Here is a 21,639-nt window from a genome sequence, read left to right as displayed (position 1 = left end):
TCACTTGATACTAGAATTTTTCACTCATGCTGTCTGCTGTTGATACTCTCCGTTGCTCTGGGAAAGATGCATAAATTGTCTTGACATCTTTGTATGAATAAATTGTATGCCATCACATTTTTTCAGATTTTTTAACTGTACGGGCTCTATTATTTTGCAAAAATAACACTGAGCTGCAAGGCTCGCCTTCATAGTACGGGCCATAATGGAAACCTCTACGCCAATGAAAGCCCCAAGGCTCCCTTGGCTTTAAGGATAGCGCTGCAGATGAAGACCTGCAGCCCAAGGCCTTCGAATGATCCCAGTGTGACCTGCGAGTTGAATCAACAACCACGAAATGAACAAAGCTTTACTAAAACTTATCACTATCTAGCATGCTGTTAGAACTGTAGTAGTTAACAGCCGCTTCTGCCACTTACATAGGTTTATAGGACAGTCTTTTTACTGTGCCACCTTCTATTTCTTCAAAATATTTGATTTTTAAAATGTATTAGCCAAGAAGCTTAAAATTCCAGCCGCAGAAAAATAAAAAAAACTGACTACCACAAGTGAATTATGTGTTACGTTTTAGGCTCTTGTACTTTCCCTTTTCTTCTTTTTGGAATTGTGCAGCTAACCTGGGACTTGGTAGCCTTTTCTGTGGCAGTTCTGGCACTTTCAAGCAGTCAGTTTAGGCCTATCTGTGGAGCCCTGTCTCCTGGTTGGGTCCCCTGAGGCAAGATGCAATGGGAAAAAAACACTAAGTTTCTCATTTATGAAAAGTGTTGCATTGCTGCGGTAAAACAATGATGTAACACTTTTCACTGCGCTCTCCCTGGGACAACATAAATGTGCAATACCTACTGTATGGTGCTTCATTTAGCAAGAATTCGTGACAGATGTGTCACGAATCCTGACATATCTGTTGGTGCAAAACTCACGTATTGCTGGAGTTGTGTCATAAGCATGGCACAACTCCAGCAATGCATTGGGGAAGCCTATACCTATTGCACTGCATCACCCTTAGGCCTGCTATGAGGCAGCAGTAAGGGTTTGATGCAGTGGCATCCTAGAAGTGGCACAGTCAAATCTGATAGATTTCACGGTGTCACTTCTACGAGGCTTTCCTGCGGGGGAACGCCTAACCTGCATACATTATACTTGATGCAGGTATAACATGGCACAGGAGTTTACAAAGTCACTTTGTAAATATGGCACAATGTGGCACAAATTTTACGCCACCCCTGTGGTCATGAAAAGTGACGCAAAGGTGGCTCAAAAGTGTCACAAGGGGTCATAAATAAGTCCCTAAATAAAGTATACAAGAACCTCCTTGACTAAAAGTGTTACCTTAAAATACAAAAAACCAACAACAAGCATTGGCAAAGGAAATAGGGATAATTTATTCACCAAATTGCAGCTGCTGGGCCACCAAAAAAGAAAACATTAATAATAATAATAGTAAGAAGAAGAAGAAAAAAAGAAGAAGAAGAAGAAGAAAAAGAAGAAGAAGAAGAAGAAGAAGAAGAAGAAGAAGAAGAAGAAGAAGAAGAAGAAGAAGAAGGAGAAGAAGAAGAAGATGGAGAAGAAGAACGCAATGGGAGAAACAATCGTAAAGGAGGTGGGAAAGAGTAAGTGCTGGCAAGTGGCGGGAGAAGTGGAGGAAAAGGGAGGGAGTGTATTCATAAAAATAAAAACAAGCAGGACAAGAATAGATAGGAAAATGACAGGGAGTGGTGGGAAAGTACAGATTTGCTGGTGAGGGCAGAGCAACATGGAAAGCATGAGAGACTGGGATTTGAGTGGAGAAGCAGCTATCAACAGAGAAAGAGAGCACAAAAAAACACATGTGCTAGCATGGATTGTCCAAAAAAATGAAAAAATGTAATTCTCTAAATTTAAACATTGGAAGGATACAAGTCATCAAAAGGATGGTACAGAAACTATGCTCTGTGAAGGGAAAACACAAGAAGAGAAAGGAAAGCCACTAAATAAGAAGCAAGCAAATGAGACGGACAAGAAAGCCAAACAATGGTAAGAAATAGGCTGACCTATAGCCCACTGTAAGTATTGGTTCTGTGTACAATAGGTTTTCAACAACTTTTAACTGTCTGTAGGTGAGACCTAAAAAGGATACAGAGAGAATATTTAAAGTAAATGTTTGGGGTTCGGCTTGATGAATACCGGGCAAGTGTTCTGATCGCCTACAACTGAACCAATGAGATGCATTAAGCAGAGATTAATTTTAGATCTGACCTAATTGCTTCTACTGGGGTAGAGTTACACACATGAAGATAGCATTGTAAAGTCGGTCAATCCAGGGCATCCATTGAGCTTTTAACAGTAGTTTTATAGAGTAACTATCAAATTTTGCTTAGTAAATCTACAAAGAGGGTTTGCTACAGATGTAGTGATGTTTTTCTCGGCAGTGTAATCTATTTGAGGCTTTGAAGTTGTGTGGAAAAGAGGCCAGGTTTGAAAAGCTTTGTTCCTAATTTAACTATTTTTGGTGGTTTGTGGCACTTTTTATATCTTTTGGAGGAGACTAGTTTGGTTTGACTGTCCCCTATAACTACTCCCCAAGAGGTCAATCTACCTCACATGGTTGTGTTTGGATGAAAATCTGCGGTGTTGTAGAGAATAACAGGTGATCTACACAATCTATTTTAAAAATACTTTCAATGTGGTGCACACCTGGGGATGATGTTGGATAGCAATTGGTTACTGATTGTACAAATAAAAGCACAATTGGCTGTATGTCAGAAAATTGTTAGCAAAGCTATTGTCTCACCAGAAACATTTTGTCCTACATATTATTTCCACAAATATCAATCTTTTTGGTGTCGATTTCTATTATTTAACAACAACATCAATGGGGCAATACTTTTGTAATTACATGCACAACATGATTTTTTTTGTCAGATAATATTCTAGTTTCAAACATTCTGGTACCATATCACACATTTAGCCCAGGCTCAGTGCACCATGAGCAATGTGGTATGATTCAATCCTAGATTTTGTGGATATGTGACTGAACCACTGGGTGTTTTTTAAGGATAACGAACAGAAGTCACTCTGGCGCTTCTACTTGGTACCCCCCTCTTAGCGGTATACAAACTGCTCTGTGGTAAATCTGTTGAAGAAGCTTAAATTTAAAAAGGGATTGCAACCCCTACAGCCCACTCTAGTAAGACTAGAACTGGGCCTTACACTTATAAGTATGTGGTAAAATGTGTACTGTCATTATTCAATAGATCAACAGTGAAGGTATTTTTGGAGGACGTTGAGGGATTTAAATTAGTGGTGTGAGAAAAATGCATGATTAGCTGTAGTGTAATTACGTGAAATTACTTAAAATGACATGTAATTCAGAAGAGTAAAGTTGAAGACCATACGGGACAGTACGAATATATGGCATACTATTTCTTCTAGCTGTAAACTCTCATCCTATCATGAGAGACTTGCATTATGGGGTAATCCAATAATTCCAGAAGTATTTCAGGATACTGTTGGTAAACGTTGGGAAAATTATGAGATTGCCTCTCTGGGGGATCTTTATGATCATAGTGTTTTTATATCATTTGAGAATCTGCAGCTACAATTCAAGGTACCAGATTATATGTTTTTTAAATATCTTCAAATTAGGGAATATCTGGTGAAACATTTAGCTTTGACAAAAGTCTCTAACACAGAGGTCTGGGATTACCTACATAGGGAAAAGACAAAATCTCTTATAAGCCACATGTATAAATGCTTTATCTGTCATAGGCATGGGGACGGTGAAAAACTAGCGGAACGGTGGAGTACATTTTTGGGAACAACTATCATGACAGGTGTCCTGGAACAAGCTTTAAGCACTATTGGTGATTAAGTTCATTCTATCAATTTGCAATTACAACAATTTCCTATGATATACCTGCTGTATTACACGCCGGAAAAAATAGCTAAATGGGCATTACCTGGTTCAGTCAGCACCCGGACAAAATGCCCTAGATGTGATCTGCATGCTCCAAATATAATACACATGGTTGCAACATATCCAAAATTGGGTTCATTCTGGCAGCAGGGTGGTCAAGTTTTCTCTCAGAGATTGGGGATAGATCCAAATTTTTCGATTAGGGAAATTATGATTGGTCCAGAAAATATGAGCCATAGACTTGCTTGGGTTATCTCTGATCTTACTTGTTGCTGCCAGGCCAGTAATTGCCTGTGTTTGGATTATCCCGAATCCTCCCTCTATTAGTGATTTGTGGATGCTAGTTAATGAAATATATGAAATGGAGCATACATTGGCAAAGGCTAGGGGCATTCATTCTATAATAAAATTAAATGCTATATGGGGGCTTTTATTTTAGGGATCCGCATATGTGATAACAATAAGGTTTGAACTTGATGTTAATCTTACGTATATTTGTAACTTTGTTTTTCTTAATTTTCATTTTTTTCTTGTGTCTCTTTATACATGTAAATTATGTGTGTTACCCTCTTGTTGACAAATAAAACAAATTATAAAAAAATTACATGAAATTACGTGAAATGCAGCTTGCACTAAAAAAGTTAATTGTCATGTTTAGTTGATTTGCAAGTTGCTCTGATTCAAAACAGTGCAGCTCTTATTTGAATTTGAAATTTTGCACTCAAAAATGATCCAGTCAGCTCAAGTAAAAATAATCTATCTGAAATGTTTCAGCTCCACCCACATTAAAGAAAAAGCTGCATGCGTCAAGACACTGCAGTACACTTCGAGATTTGTGGTTTCACACTCAAAAGTTATCTCAACGGTCCGCTTTGGTAAAAAATCTACCTTAAATGACGCTCCAGTTCAAAAATTACCCAAATGGTACATCTTGCGATAAAATATCACCATGAAATTGTAGGAAGCAGTGATGTTGCCTAAATTTTGTAATGCAAAATTACCAAAATTACTACGATTACCAAATTTACGCCAATTTAAAGTCAGCACAAATACAATTTCACCAAGGTTTAATTTAAATATCACATCATCAACAGAACAGAACGGAAAAATGTGTTTTGTCTGTGATACAAACAGTGTTCATACATAGAATATGCCTGATATGGACCATTTAAGGTACTTCATTGTATAGAACCTATTAGAGGCAATGATGGTGCAGTCAATTACAGTAGATGGCAACGGGGATTTCTCCACCTATAAGCATTAGTTATTATTATTGTTATTTTCATTTTATTTTAGTTTTTTATTATTTATACAGCACACACTACAAACGTAATTGACTCTTGGCATTGTAGAACCAAGGGCATTTGCAGCATTAGTTCTATATTGTGGGGGAAAGGGAATATATGACATTTTGTCCAGAGACAAAAAACAAGATGTACTTGTACCTTGGATATAAAGTTCCACGTAGTTCCACCACACAAGCATGGCATTAGTTGCAATCACACTGTACTTGCTCAAAGGCCTAAGAAGCCCTGTGTAACCAGATAATGGTTTGACTTCTGAAGGTTTTAAATGGCGTCCTTCTACTGCTGATCCTTTAGTGATTCATAGATTGGCTTTGTTTAAGCACGTCAGTGAAAAAAATCAACATGTTATCGGAATGAATGCCTTTTTTCTCCATCTTCTTTGCTTCTGGGTTTGTGGTTGCTTTTTGTGCTTGACACATAAGGGTAATTTACACGTTCTTTTCAGATTGCATTTTTTTAAAAAAAATATTTGATTTGTCTTTTTTTAAGATGTTATTCACTGATTTGAATCCAGTGTTGCTAGTTTGATGCAGTGCATCGTTGAGGCTCTGTCGTGTTTTAACACTCAGCTTTCGACCCACACTTGATCATTGAAAAGTGTTCAAAGAACTGTCTGTGGAAATTCCTGTTAACTGATTACAATTGATTTCACCGGACTTAATTGCTGGGTCATAGGTTTCTAAACATTTATGGATCTGCCACGTAAAAATGTTTGTTAATTCCCGGTGCAACCTGATTGTGATTATTGTTGTGCAAAGGAGGTGTATATTTCTTTTCTTGTGGAAAAAATAGTGGTAATTATGTATGTTAATCATTTTTCTAGAAATGTAATACAGATTCTTTGCAGTGTGGCTGGCACCAAGAAAAATTTGTGGTACAATGGCTTGGTTTTAGATTTTATTTTTAATTAAGCAGTGGATTTGTAAAAGCATAGGCCTGTGTACAAAAAATGTATATTGTGCAACTAGCTCCAGTATGAACTTTATGTAACTAACTTGGCAAGAGGAGTCTCCAGCAGGGATGCTTGGCCAGCCCTCTTCAACGATTGCATGGTGTTTACACATACTCAGGACACCTGGAATTATGCGATTCTATTGAATGTTTTTGCAATACATTGATTTAATCCTCTTGCCACATAATTTATCGTATGCTGCATAATTTGCAAATTTCGTCAATAAATGTTTAAAGTTCAAACGGATTAATAATTCCACCCAAAAAGCACACACATGATGATGCACAGTGGAAACCCCTTTGTAAAAGTTAATGGGTCACCTTTCCGTTACTGATTACTGTGTAAAGGTATTTATGTGGTACACAGTGCGGGGAAACGTTTGAGCCAGACATATTTAATGTACACCAAAATGGCAAAATAGTGAAACAGTGCTGCCACTGAATGTGCTGCATACTGCCATATAATTTGCATTTTCTTCTGCATTTTTGGATCAACCCTGCCTCATAATTTTCCAGTGCCACATAATTCCTTAAGCCCTGCGTATATTCATGACCCTATGCCAAGACTGGGAGTGGGCTTGGAGACACATAAATACTCTCCCTAAATAACTAATAAGTATAAGATAGAATGTGTGATCTCTGATCAAACAGACAAGATGGGACTTTTGTACATAAAGCATACGTACATATTTTAAGAAGGAGATACTGCTAAAATATGTGCAATGCGTTCAAAATTCTAATAAATGTGGAAACGCCTAAAGGGTACCCTTTATGGCTTGATCGATAAAGTCTATTAAACTGAGCAATTGCTTATCTCAAAATAATATTTAACTCTCCAAGTTATATTTAGAAGATGATTGTATTCATCCCTAGAAATAAGTTTTGCGCCTTTGTGTTTATGTACTTCCCCAGCTTCCCGTGGGAGGGAAGGGATTCCCTACGCTTTGTTTCTCTTACAATTGATGGTTCAAGCCTTTCACGGCGTACTTTTGGCGCTAATCGCCCCAGCCTGTGAGGGACGCGCACAGACTTGACGCTCGCTCTTTCTCCCTGAAAGGGAGAGTGTGGGGACTTTTTCTGGGCACGTGAAACACGCTGGCTCCCCGACCTTGATTAGAAACCATGCACGCGCCGTGATGACATAAAATAGACCGAGAACTGAGACATTGCATATGTCTTTCTTGCGAAGTTGAATGTGCGACGTTCTGCCCTAAGCCGCAGTAATTGATGAAAGTAACAGGACGTCTAAAAATGGAACAAAGCGGACGATTTTACTGTGCGCTCCGGGACCCGCGGTTTTGGCCGAGGATAGGGCTCCGCGTGGTGGGTATTGAAAAGGGCGCTTTGTATCTTCATCTCCTCCCGAGAGCATGAACTAATGTCATCTTCACACACGAGAGTAACTGGTGCGCCAACAGGGTGGTGCGACCTCAGCCCCGAGTCACGTTTTGCCTCTTCCGTGGGCACAGCGCACCGTTTGCCGCGGTGTGTTGATTCCTGCACCTCTTCCAGTAGCGTCGGCTGAGGGGTGATGCTGATGCGGGTGTCAGGGGCGCAGGTGGATGCATTCCTGTCCAACCTCTGCCAGGGCACACTTCTCGCCCCTGCATTCCGGTGCCCGGGCACAAGACATGAGGAAGGGTGGTCCGTTGTGTTGCTGGAACCCACCGACCTAACAGCCCCTTCTCCATCCACCCCATAGGCCCCGCCCCCTCCTAGGCACGCCCCCAGCGCTCGCACCCTCAGCTGTCAGAGCCTTCCCTGTGCATCTTCTCACGCGTCCTCTTGACAGCTCCGCTTCCTCCGCCCTCTCGCATCAGCGCCCCCTGGAGGCCGCTCTCCGCCTCCGCAGCCGCCTCTGACTTGGGCAAAGTGCGGTGCGCGCTACTTTCGTCCCTCGTCGGACAGGGAGCAGGAAGCACCGGGGGCAGGGAGCGGAGCCGCGACCGGGAGGAGGCAGGGAGAGGAGCTGGGCTGCAGGGAGCAGGGATTGGAGCATCCCCCGCCGCTGGAGCGCACCGCCGGAGAGCGGCTGCTGGAGACGCCTGTGCTGCGCAGCGCATCCAGAGCGGAGACCCTCGCTGGAGGAGAGAGGGCTCGGGGTCTGCGGGAGGCGCTGCCCGCGCCTGGAGCTTGGAGCGTGGAGCGGCGGCTGCTGCTGCTGCCGGTAGCCGCCGCTGGAGATGTGCAGGGCGGCAGGAGCGGTGCTGCTGTGGGGCCACGGGGGCAGCTGCCGGTCGGCCCCCGTCTGGATCCTGCTGCTGGCGGTGGGAGGCGCCCTGCGGACACGGGCCAGCCAGGGGAGTCAAGGTAAGAGCATGTGGCTGCGAGTGGGAGGTGAGGGGTGGGTTTGGGCAGTGCACTGAACCCGGGATGCTCAGATCATGCATGCACCCTCCTGCACGCCGGCTCGGGTCCGCTGGCGGTGGCGTGCAGGTGCTCGGTGCTTCTGAGGATGCTCTCTGCTCTTCTTGCGGCTGCGTTTGCAACTCGTGCCTGACTGTGATGGGCCAGGTGGAGCAGCGGTGTCGCCGTGTCACCTGCCCTGACTCTGGGAAGAGATGGTCCAGTGCAGGGAGCGCGCTCACGCCTGATTCTGGGTTTCCCATTCCGACTTCCTTCCCATGTGCTGAGTGCACCTCTGAACCGGCCAGAACCCCCTCACTCCCTCAGTTCGGGGTGACATTGGACCAACGGGGCCATTCGAGCCACCGGGGGTTGAGGTGGTTTGTGTTGCGCCAGGCGCCGGGACTCCCTTATCCCCTTCCCACACTCATGTATAGCTGCGCGCCTGGTCTGGATGGGTACCCGCTGGACCCAATGCCGCCGCGCTCTGCCCAGACCAGGGCCGGGAGCCCTGACAACCGACAGGAGACCCTCTGCTACCCAGAATTATGTTCCTGGTCACTTAGCAGTGCAGGCAGATTGCACTGGTATGGACCCTATCCGGATTCCGTAAGGAGGCCGAGAAGACGTGGCACCTCGGCCAGGAGTTTGCTCCTCGTTGTGAATTAAGCGCGGAGTTGTGTGGTTTTACCTGACCCTCTCAGTCCTCCTCATCTTATGACTCTACGAATCATCTCCATCTAACAGTTTGGAATGTGCGTAATTGCGCAGCTCGGGGGCGCCACATGAACCGCTGCCTGCCGCTCTCGGGAGCTGGCTGCTGGCCGGGGAAGGAGCTTTGCAGATTCCGTTGTGGTCCCCTCTGGTCAGCCTGCGGAGGAGCGCTGCTTTGCTGAAGCCTCAGGCTCAGCGCTGCCTCCCTGCATCCAAGTCTCCGCTGCCTGCGCGCTTCCCTCCAAACGCCCTCACTCGTTTGCTCACTTCAGGGGATTCCAATTTCCAACAATCCTCCCAGGGTGACCCTCTCCTCTCGCCATGTCCTCCACCCTCCTAGGACACTTCTTTTTTATACTTTAGAGTGTCGCGTCGCCCTACATGGGACGGTTATGCCCAGACCCGAGTCCCTGCGCACTGTCTCACTGGAACCAAGACGTACTGGCTGACGAGCCCTAAGAATGGCCGTGAGCTGCTTGTGTTCCAGGTCAGGGAGGCCTTTCCCTGGCAGGTCGGGCTGGGCTTTTCCCACCAGAACAGGGTCAAGAAGACTGATTTGCATATGACTGGGTCCAAACTGAGGTGGCCTGGTGTGCAGAATACGGAAAGGCTGGGACGGGTCTGAGTGATTATCAATGACTGAGATAAATTCACGCGTTCCATCCATCACTTTTGCGTATACTTGTATCATTCCGGTGCTCTTATCTCACAACTGCCTCCCTCTCAACCCCCTGACACCCCCGTCATCAGCTCGGGCTCCAAGCACCCTCACTCGGGTGTCCCTGTCACCCCTTCGCCCCCGGGCTCAGCTGACCCCTGCAGTCCCTTCGGCCCAGCTAGGATTCCCAACAATCCCCAGCTGAGTCCTTCAGCGTCCTCTCTCCGGCGCTCAACTGTCTCGCGCACCCTTCACCCCACTGGCTCCGGATATTACGTGCTCGCTGTCGGTGGCTCTCACTCTCGGCTTCCCTCCAGGGAGCCCTGGTGCTTAGATGAGGTGGGGGCTGGGGTGAGCGCCCTGACTCTGCTCGTTTTTTGGGGGCCCGATGCCTTGGTGTGTCCGAGCCCGGGTAGTCAGCCATGCACTCTGTGCGCCCGGGCATGGGGATGGGCACTGCCGGGCTGTGCTCAAGGCCATGGCATGGTTCTAGCGGTCATACATGGTGGAAGATTATTCATCCGATTAACAGTACTATTACCAAAGTACATATATGCCCATGCATTCCAGAGTCTGGGGATAAGGCCTGCAACAATTGAGGCTGTAGAGCCGAAATAGGAAATTTACACATCGACTTGCCCTAGGGAAGTCCCAGGGTAGAGAAAGTTAAAAAAAAAAAAAGGAAATTAAAAGACGGCCGTTCTTCTTATTTTGGGGGTGTGGGCATGCATGGTACGTCCTTAGATGTGGATGGAGCCTGGCATGTCAGGGCCGGCCGCTCACTAAAGTTGCACCATAATTTCTGTGAAGCGCCAACGAACACTGAATGAGGTGCTATAGATGATAGAGGAAAATACATTGAAAGATCAGCAATCGTTTAATCTGGGCCTTCAAGTTGTCATGCCCCCTTGAAGAAAACTGCCCCATGACACACACACACAAGTGTGCAGCCTTTTGTTGCTGTGATGTTTTCATACCTCATGTTTCAATCTGGTCTAGTGCTTATAGCGCTACACCCATGTTTTGCTGTCACGGTAAGAAGTGGGGGCCACTTAACTGCTCAGTTTTATAGCTCTTTCTGTAGCGCTACTAAATCCCAGAGAGTTTCAGGGCGCTTTTAAATATTGCGTACAAAGATGGCATAGGGAGAGTGGATCGAACATACTGTGTGGATTTACATCTGTAGGTACAGCGCATGATACATACAATATGAGTAAATGTTTTTTAGCGAGACTGCAAACCCCATCACTGTGTGAAAATACTGGACCGTGTATATAGTAAGCGTTGTTTCACTTCATCCGTATTAGAACAAAACCGTGATTTGTCTTTCTCTGTCCGGATTGCGCAAACCATGTGCACAGTTTGTCTTCCGGCTACAGGGGGTGAGTTCTGACCTTTCTCAACACAGGCCAAGAACTCTTATCGTTCGGAACATGGCCTGTAAATGCCCATCTGTTTCACAACGAGCTTAGACAGTGCTCAGCCTTTTACTCAGCTGTCCCATTTTTGCAGATAAGGTACCCAAGACGCAGGCGACTTGCCCAAGATCACACTGGTCTAGCGGAGAATTAATTGTCATGAATCAGATCTCCAATGCCACACTCAGCACCTGGGACACTTACAATGCTGATACAATCTGAAGCTGTTCCGTGCAGGCTTTTTCTGAGCTATTATTCCGTCCCCTGCTGCCCTAAGACGGCCAGGGCATGCGTTGTTTGCGCACAGAAGACCCTCGCCGGCTGCCTTCTGCGGATAAGAGATAATAAACAGAGGTGAGCTCCCCCAAGTCACGAGAGCTGGTGTGAGGGGCATCTCTGCCTCCCAGAGCAGCCACAGAGACAGGAATCCCTTATCTGCCCTGCGCACAGGCCCCCGCCGTGCCAATGCTTGGCTGCCAGAGATGCCGGCTCATGGCTTTGACCTGTCCGTCTTACAGAGAGCAGCCAGGGGCAGCTACGCAGAGCTGCTAATTAGGGGAGCCTCGAATACCACTGGTGACCTTGGGCTGAGCAGCCTGTGTTTTTATACAGCGCTGAGAAGTCTCTGTTTGTGGAGCACTGTGATAAACAGCTACCTCCCTTATGTAGGCAATTCTGCGCATGCTTTGGTCTGTACTTGCTGATAGCAGGGGTCAGTTATTACCTGCTTCAATTGTACTCATTTAATCGACCCTAGAAGGATGAATGATTGAGTAGATTCTCTAGGACTCTGACCTGTGACCTTCTGTTTACGCATAGATCTCCCCAGGAGATGCTTTATTCCGCTGAGCTATCTCACTGATTCCCTACACGTGCTCTCCGTGTGCAGCTTCTCTTGCACCATCGTGTCCCAAGCTTCCTCTGTATATGTTCAATCCGAAGTCATGTCTTGTGCACTAAGCCAAATTATGCTGCTTGCTTGCAAGCATAGCTGCGCCGGAGGCCACGGCAGTGGAGTTGTGAGGCCCTGGCCTTGCCTGCTAATCTCATAACCGCCATTTTGAAGACACGGTTACTGTGGTGTGAGTGTATGACGTTCATAGTAGGACACCATGTTATGACTGGGTTTTAGTCCCTAAGGGACAGGATGCCAAGTGTGGAACAGTTCCACTTTACACAATTGTAACAAAGCACAATACTACAAAATACAAGAAAAGCACGAGCCACGTGTGACATATTCCAACATGTTTCCTCTCCAGACCTGCACGGTGACCTCTGCTCTGAGAACACGTGAAAGGATGCTGGTGACCAGGGGGCGCAGTGACTTTCTAGGCTTTTTATGGATGCCATGCTGTTGAGGGTTAATTAATTCCACTAATATGTTTTCATTAGATGAGACTGTTCTGTACATGGACACAATACACCAGTAATCTTTCATGAACATGACCTGCGTTTTTTTTCTAATTGAGGGATTAAAACCTCTTTTTCTCCCCTGCACTACAAGAGACAGATTTAATGTTTACTAATTTGATAACACCTAGTATTCCCATATTTTATTGCAGTGATACACGTTGTGTACCCACAATTGTAATAATAAACGTTAAGGAGTCCGGCCCTTTCCAGTAATGAACGTATTCACACAATGCCCCCACATTGTCATCTGGTAACCACGCTCCCCATGCCCCTGACCGACACACAGCAGCAGTGTGTGAGGCTAGGGCGGCCGGCCTCCCGCGTGAGCACAGTGCACGCGCTTGTGCTGGAAGCGCGCGCGCTCGTGGTTGTGGTCTGGGGGTTATCTATGAAAATGCGAGCTGCTGATAAACCATGATACTTCGAAAACGTTAATTTACTTTCTAGTTTCTTTTCAGTGTTGACAACACTCTTTCCAAGATTAGCGTGGTGTGGTCACGCTTGCACATTAAAGTCTGATTTGTTGTGCGTGTACATGAACGGTTTATGGCAATATACGTCTTTTCTTGTAATAAGGTAATACGCTGTTCGGCGTGTGTTGGAATAGTGTGCAGTGCAGGCGCCCAACTGTCAATACGGAGGCCACACGCACGCGCAAACATCAGGGGGCATTCAACTCCCGAGTTAAGTTTAAAACTCTGCAATGGGGTGGCGCAAATCTGCAGCACAGATAGCTCAGATTCTCCTGTGGAAGACGCAGACGTCTTAGTTCCCCACTTTCGCAGACATGTTGGATTCTTTTCAATTCTGTTTTTTAGACATTTGGAATTGTAGAAAGTACTCACTTGGCAAGCTGAAGTTTCAGACAAGCAGTAGGGATGGCTGGGGCCTCCTGCCACAGCAGTAGAGCTGCACATGCAAGTATTATCACACTCTGGCAATACTGCAGGCACTGACTGAGATATTCATTCGTTTTAATACTAGGCAAGCTGGGGTCCCTGCAGGAGGTCGCCAAAATCACACAGTCACAGTACACGTCAGCAAAGACCACTGTAATTATGTGGTATGGGGGGACCAAGCTATGTAGGAAGGTTGACCAAGTTATTACAGCAAGAACCAGCAAATGATGCGGGAGGATTATTTTACCATTTTGTCATTATAATACACAATCACACTATCTGGGAAAAGTATCAGCTCATTAAAATCAGTTTGACACTTGAATACAGGAGTTTGCAATGGAAAGGTGACTAAGTAACCATTTTAGCGGACCTACCACCCCCTGCCCACATCCCACGTGGCATTTTTTTTTAAAAAAAACTTTTCTTGAATTTGAGTTAGAAATATTTTGGTTGAAATCCGCAATTATGTGGCAAGCAATGGATTATGTGATAGGTGTGATGAATTCATAATTATGTGAAAAATGCTGTTGCCTCAGAATAATTTAAGTCTAGTGGCTTTGATTACGACTGAACTCAGCAAGCACTTCTGTGCTGTTGATGTACACGCTTCCAAAGTGGACCTCTGTAAAGCTGCCAATGCCCTGGCATCAGGAAGCTGAAAGGCTGATAAAACAAGAGGATTAGGAAATTGTAGCTGAACGTAGACATGCAGGAGTGGAGCAGATATCTATCCTCCTGTTGCAATCATCTTGCTTGCTAAAAATTGAGGGTTGGGGTATTAAAAGTAAATAAAGCAAGTATTGCTTGTGATATTTTTCACTTGGTTTGCATTGGCCCGTGAAACCTAAATAGGATTTTTGACAATCATTTGAGCTGTTTTCTTTCCTCCTCGGCCTGTAACCATTTTTAAATGGTATTGCATATATTCGCATATTGTTGTGTAAATTTGGACTTTTTCTACTTATCCAGTCATTTTAACTGGGCTTTTGCACAGAAGGTCACCACTGAAGCTAATCGGATTTACTTCATTTTTTGTTCTGAAAGTTTAGCCCAGCGGGCTACGGGGTCAGTGTACTTTTTTTCTAAACCACTTCCACCACGAAAACAGAGCCCGGTCTCCGAAATGTACACACACGGCTACAACATAAACAGAAATCAATCATCGTTTTGTCTGAAATATGGAAACAATTAGTGCGGACATGGCAGCCTGTTGACACGAGCTGTGCAAAAGAGTGACCACACGCAAGTAAGGAGGAAAAAAGTGTTTTGACGTGTTTTATTTTTTTAAGATGCCCGACAGCACTGCAGTGCTGAAAGAAGAAAAGTGTGCAGTCTTAAGTAAAGAGTGCACCCTGTACGGATGTGTGCAATGTGGCTATTAATCAACCGTAGACAGTGTGAAAAAAGTTCAGTGGGGATGTAAATCGTAAACATATAGCCAGTTTCTCGCAGACTCCTGTCAGGTCAGTTTTCCTCCAAAGAGACCATGGATGTTTACAGTAAGGGTAAAATGAATGTGAATATATTAGATGGTGGAGTAGGGGGACACAGCTTAAACGTGATTGGCCAGTTTCTAAGAGCCGCAGCAAAGGAAATTGAACAGGGACAGTGGGAAATAAACTATTTACCCAGGAGGACGCAGTGCAGTACAGCGTGAAAGCCAGGGTTAGCTTCTACGTCACCTGGCCCCCATAAACGGCATTTAGCTACTAGCCAACACCACTTCAAGTGAGTCCGGAACTGGCTGGAAAGGAACACTTGATCTGAGGCCATCGCCCCAGCATATTATCGAGACGTCCTTTGTGAGAAGTGTCTGCAGGATGAAAGGGCACAGGCGCAGAACACACCAGCGCGGGAACAGGTCTAAGGAGGCCCTGCCCGCAGGTGCTCAAAGCACGAGCCACACACGATACTGATTAACCACCTGGAAATCATCGCGCGCGCGGCGGCTGCAGGGCCCGTGACCCCGGACGTTACGTCTGACCCCAGCGCGTGCACGCAGCTGGGTTAGAATTGATTGCTATTTATTGCAGATTTAATGTGATGGATATCCGTTGTCGCATGCTGGAGGTGTGGGTGTGCGCGTGTGTGTGGGAAGAAGTGGTCTCCCAGAAGCTGATTTGCAGAGGCAAAGAAAGAGTAACGCGGCGTCTCACGAAGAGAATCTGGCAAAATGATGGCCACTCTGTGAAAGACGTGGCTACTTCGAGCAGTCAGCCCTCAGAACACGGGGCACGCACGTCGCATTGCTACCCCTACCTCTTGTGAGGATTTTTTTTGTTTATTTAATTATTCAATTATTCAGAGTTAATATAGTAGAACCTGGTCCAAGGACATTAGAGCCCTTTACAGGAGAACCAGCTTCCATTACACATTTTTAGGTACTGGGAGATTGAGTGATTTACCAAGAATTACAGGCTGATCAGCGCCTGAAATTGAAAAAAAATAGAAGTGCGGGTACTCTGTATCGGAGCACCTGCCTGTTTATGAGAAGTGCTGGTACTCTCAAATTAAAAGTATGAGGTTTCCCTTGAGAAGTGTAGGTACTCTCCTTCTCAAAATAAAAAAGTGCTGGTACTCAGTACCCGCCCATTTTAAGCACTGCATGCTGTTGAGAGGAGGCTGGGAGTGGAACCTGGTTCTCCAGTTCCAAAGTCCGTCTCATAGACAATGGTTATGTTGCACAGTGCTCTTTAAACCGACACATTCACTATTTCTGTGGAAGGTATTTCGAGGTGTCACACAAGAACACTGCCTGAAAATGTGGTCCTTTAAATACCCTATGTTCTCAACTCTCTTTCCAGCAGTGACATCATGGAGGGGACAATCGCCCTGAAGGTGCCTCCCTTTGGCACTAGTGTAGGAATAGAATTCCTCTTGTGGCAGTAGAGCACCACTAACTGATGTCCCCTCTATTATCACACAGTGGGTGTTGTGACAAGCTACCCTGGGTGCCTTGAGACCCTCACAAGTGAATACTTGCGCTTTACCAACCCTGATTGATTGATTGTTTACACAGAGGACGGTCAAGGGTACTTTGGACTCTTTTTCACTTTTAAAGCACACCAAAAGAGATCTATAGACTTTAACGGTGCCACCGGTCCTGCAAAGCTCTCTCACTTCCATAAAAATGCTCCATTTCATGGACTTTGAAGGGATCACCCACCACCAGCCTTCAACTTGACATTCATTGGAAATCATTGGTGAAAAAGTGCAAGTCAGTCCAAAGATTAGCAAGGCCCTTTTGACATGTCCACCTGGATGGTCATTTCAGCAAAGCATCACCCGGCTATGAGCAAGCAAGTAGTTGGGTTTGTCTAACAGGAACGTTTCTTGCTGTTGGTTTCTAAAGCCTGGGTATAGAAAAGGCAGCATATCTTCCAGTGGTTTAGCTCAATGTGAACCAGTATTGTTTCTGGCTGCTGGAGCCATGTTCACGAAAATTGCATCTTGGTGTAAATGGTGAAAAAAAGGGTAGCTAGCAGAAACCTTAACAGTATAAATGAGTTTTGAGAGCTCCCTTGAAGGGGAAAAATCAGTGATTAGTCGTAAGTGTGCAAATTGATTATTCTATAACTTGGGCCATGTGAAACAAAGGCAGACAGTGAAGTAAAAATACAGTGGTAAGCTCCATTTTTGTAAAAATGTTACTGGTTGGAAGAACCCATTTCACATCCTTTGTACACCCACAGAAGGTTTAATTTGGTTGGCTAACTGTGAGACTACTTCAAATGTTCGAGGGCAGAGTATATTTCCCAGTCACCGGGAAAGTTGGTGCTACCTGTGTGGAGGCATTTTATTATGAATAAATAGGCTTAGAGATTCCCAAAGATGTCCACAAGATGCGCTTGAAAATAACATGGTACACTAAAAGTTAAAGCTAAAAATCAGCCATTTCTGCCACTGCTTGAGGGGGAGGGAGAGGGTGTAAGGAAACTGACTAAATTGAAGAAGTTAGACTGGCATAGCAAGATTGGCACAGGCAGTAGTGTGGCATGAAACCAACCTTCTGACCCCTCCTTATAACACTGTATGAGAACTATGTCATCTCTGCCTATAGTGTAACTCTACTGAAAATTGTATACTTTGTGTGGGGATATGTAAGTCAGTCAGTTGAATCTTTATTTCAGCACATAGCCATAAAAGGATAAATAAAATCATAATACATTACAATAAATAAAAACAAGACAACTTACAAGTGGAGAAGTGTGGCTCAGGGGTTAGAGGCGGCAGACCCGGAAGCTGAGATCGGCCCTGGACCAGGGTTCAATTCCCCGCCTCGGCGGGTCTTGGGCTCAAAAATTCCACAGACTCGATAATTCTCGCTCCGGTGCCTTCTCGACTCACGGGTTCACACTCTGCGACTCTGGGCAATAGCTTGCTTAATCTCCACAACGGCCCCTCGCGGCGGGATGCCTGGCTTTCACCTTGTGGATACCCTGCTGGGGTATCTCACAGGGGAATACCAGGACAGGTTCCCTAAGCAAGCGCCGGGAAACCCTTTGTGGGTAGCTGTGCGCTATATAAGCTCAAATACATTTACATTTACAAAACATGCTAGTTCATCAATTCGTCCATCCTATATTAACCAAGCACTGATGTAAGGCCATTCTTGTGAACGCTCACTGTACACTTTTCGGTAAGGTGGTTTAAAAAAATCCTTTGATTAAAACACGTTTTTATTTTCGAATTATGAAGCAAAGCCTTGGAAACTATGCTCAGAGCAAAAGCACAAACTCTGTTTTCCTGCCCAGGCAAGGGTGTGTGGTTATACAATGTTATGAGAACTGATGTAGGGAGAATTGCACACTAAATTGCTAGCAGTAGCCTTTAGGTAAACCTGGAAGAAACAGACAGCAGCAGCATAAAACCAGAAATACTGGTGCGCATAGATGAGTCTGGAGTTACTTGCTGTAGGCTAGAAGATTGATTTCAATGGAAACACAAGATGGAAGGGGCTATACAATGATGCGCCCAGGAGAGCGAGACCGGATCCCTGTGTATGAGAGCATTTAGCATGCAAGGGTTGTGATTGGTGGGAAGAGGAATAGTGTCACAGAGACATTCAAGATCACTGCCACACACACATTCGAATGTCAGAGCATGTAAAGGCTTCTCAGGGAGGGTGTGGAATTGAGTGAGGCCTTCTGTGTCTGTTGAGAACACACTCTGTGTACTATGTCGCAGTGAACAGACTATCTCCAGATAAGGTAACCAGCAAGAAACGAGAAAGTTACCATTTGAAATCATTTGTCTGACATTTTGGTCTTTGTTGGCATTATAGAACTGGCTAATAATTTGATATTAATGCTCTAGAACTGTTTGATATAGAAGTGGCTAGTGTTTTGCCGCAGATTTGCATTATTTAATTGGTTTGTAATTTGGAACGGGGAGGTATGTTGGAAAAGGATGGTATTTGGCAACTGGTGTTGTGTTTTGGAAAATAATGCTACTTTTGAACTGGCTGGCATTCGGAGATGGAGTTTGAAATTGTGAAATAGTCCCCCACTTGGCCACACCCTGTAGGATAAAGGTCAGTGCTTGTCCACCCAAACTTTAATACCAGTAGTCCAAGATGGAATGCAATCCTAATTAAGGATGAGGCCGCTAAGGAAGACTATTGGGATCTTATTATAAAGCTATATGATCGAAGCTCTACCACAAGTTCAGAACAGGCACGCTGCCATTAAGATGCTTCACAAGTAAATGGAACCCTACCAGGTGTGATAAGTTTATATTTTGTCAGGACCATATTGAGAACATAGATCACTTTCTATTCGTCTGTCCTGCTTACCACCTGCCTAGGTTAAAATGGCTTAAGCCAGTATGCACGTCTATGAACACTAGGTCGGCATTGCTTGCGAGCAGAATCCTAAAATCAGACACCACTGCCCTTATCGTGATCAGCATGACTAAGTTTCTGAGTTGGGCATGGGCCATTCGTAATAAAAAAGGGGGGGTAAAGAAGTACAAAAAGTTTAGTTGGGCCCCACTACATATGAGTCTGAGCTATGATCTGTTCTGTTACTTAAGGCAGATCATTTATTCCCTTTTTAAGTACCTGTTATTAAAAATATATCTGCACAAAGGTTTTAAACTATTGAAATCACATTTTAAGATGCTTTTTTATTATGTATATATACTCATCTAATAATATATGATGATATTTGGAGTAAGAATTTTGTGTAACATTTCCTAATTACATGATGTATTTTAAGTACTAGTTTTAAATTTGTCCGAACTTGTCTTTTATGATGAATAATCGAAATAAAGACTTTATTGAATTGAATTGAATTGCAATCCTAATTATGTAAAATAAAATGTTATTGTGAAATTGAAAGGTGTAAAACCATAATTGATATTCACAATCTCATTATGTTCAGTACTCTGTTGATATTTATTGATGACTCTTTTTCATCTCCTAATCTTGTTTAATGGTCAGGATACCCAAGACATAGGTTAGTGCCAAGACACACTCACCAGGGAGCTTTTCATGTCATATAAATCTCATTCATTCATTTCCACCTTGGCTCGCATTATAAAAATGCCTGTACATACATATCATATGTTCTGGTATGATTACACTGCAGTAGGCCTAGTTTTTTATTTCTGACAGGATGTGTGTCTCCAAGTTGGGCTTTCTTTTAGCATCAATGCAATCGCTCCTAAGCCAGGGCACAGCTGGATAACACTATGCACAGCACGCGGGTGAACTTGACAGTATTTTAACCCTCCGATGTCCTGTGTACATTTTGTCACCTTACCCCTTTGGTATATTTGTGCTTTAATGTTAGTTGCAGTGAGGGGTTCTTTGGTGTAAAGCACGTGGCGAGTCACATGACAAAAATAACGAAGGGATGTAACTGGCATTTTGTCACTCTACCCAGGAATCTCTATGTCAAGTTTGGATGTTGGGCCTTAGAACTGCTGCAGATCTATTAAGAGCTCTTTAGACCTTTTAGGTCTGGCCCTGAGAGAGATTTAACTGTCTCACCAGTATCATGATGTTACAAAAAATCGAAATTATTACAAATATACATAGAGTGGCTTGGGGTCAGCCTTTTTGCCCATTGTTGGTTTCCCCCTGTCCACCATAGCATACAGCACCGGGAAATGAATCAGCCCACTTCAGGGCTGGCTCTCTCGCTCTGAGAGTGACGCGTTTTGTCTGATCACATGTGCACATCTTCCTAAAAGGGCATACACGTCAGGTCCATGCATGGTGGCAAAAACTTTACTTTGCCAATGCATTTTTTCTTTCTGCTTTACAGCCCTCACTATTTTTCATTTATTGTAGTGTTCCGTGTGTGTTTAATCCATGCCTTTAGGTTATAGTAATTCAAAGTCAATAGTTCCTTTTTGTTTGCACCACCAAAAAACACATTTTCCTGTAATGTACATTAAAACAAAAAAGTGTTTCCAAACATGTTCTAATTCCTGAATACAAGCAACCACTTACTGGATGTATTAAAACTATATTCAACAAGTTGCTGTTGTAATTTAATTGATTTATTACATGTACATGGTCACTAGGTATAGGGGTGACTTTTTTGTTTCTTCTTTTTAGTTTTATGCAACGTGTTTGCAATAAAAAATTAGCAATCGCATCAGTTTGACAACGCCATACATGTTGGTTTTGCCAATGCTAGTTTACTTTTGATGGTTTTTTTTCCTCAGCTTTAGCTTTTAAGAAACATTTTTTTTCTTTTGTACATGCATAATGAGAACTTTCTGGTGATTTGTTCCATGTTTCTCTCCCACATTGATCTATTTGTTTACTTCCCTTATTGCAGTTAATTGTATTCATTTTCAATAGCTTTTCACATAGGCCCTCCGTACACTTCACAGTTTTTCCCTGGCATTTGTTTTGAATTGCAGTGTTTACTCCAGTAAATGATCTTCCCACGGTGAATGTGTTCAGTGTGTTTGCCATGCGTTCCTTTACAAACATCACCCGTTCAGCGTGCTAACAAGTTCAAATACTTGGGGCTGTCCCGATGGTTTTCACAAGAGGCACTGCACATCTGCAAAACACCCC

The 21,639-nt window shown here is 44.2% G+C and overlaps 1 protein-coding gene across 5 annotated transcripts in view; it reads left to right on the top strand.

Moving 5' to 3' along the window:
- Positions 1 to 8,039: 8,039 nt before the first annotated feature.
- Positions 8,040 to 21,639, top strand: part of EPHA5 (EPH receptor A5) — a 726,990-nt gene continuing 713,390 nt past the window's right edge. For 4 of the 5 annotated variants that reach the window (XM_086961929.1, XM_086961927.1, XM_086961926.1 and 1 more), the window contains exon 1: positions 8,241 to 8,463. In XM_086961929.1, coding sequence (XP_086818055.1) covers positions 8,337 to 8,463 — 127 coding nt within the window. In that variant the 5' untranslated portion in view covers positions 8,241 to 8,336. Of the gene's footprint in view, positions 8,464 to 21,639 lie in introns of all 5 variants that reach the window. The other variant, XM_086961930.1, reaches the window with a different exon arrangement.

The sequence above is a fragment of the Lissotriton vulgaris genome, chromosome 3_1, assembly GCF_964263255.1.
Source record: "Lissotriton vulgaris chromosome 3_1, aLisVul1.2, whole genome shotgun sequence".
Lineage (NCBI taxonomy): Eukaryota > Metazoa > Chordata > Amphibia > Caudata > Salamandridae > Lissotriton > Lissotriton vulgaris.
This window is presented reverse-complemented; position numbering and strand designations above follow the sequence as displayed.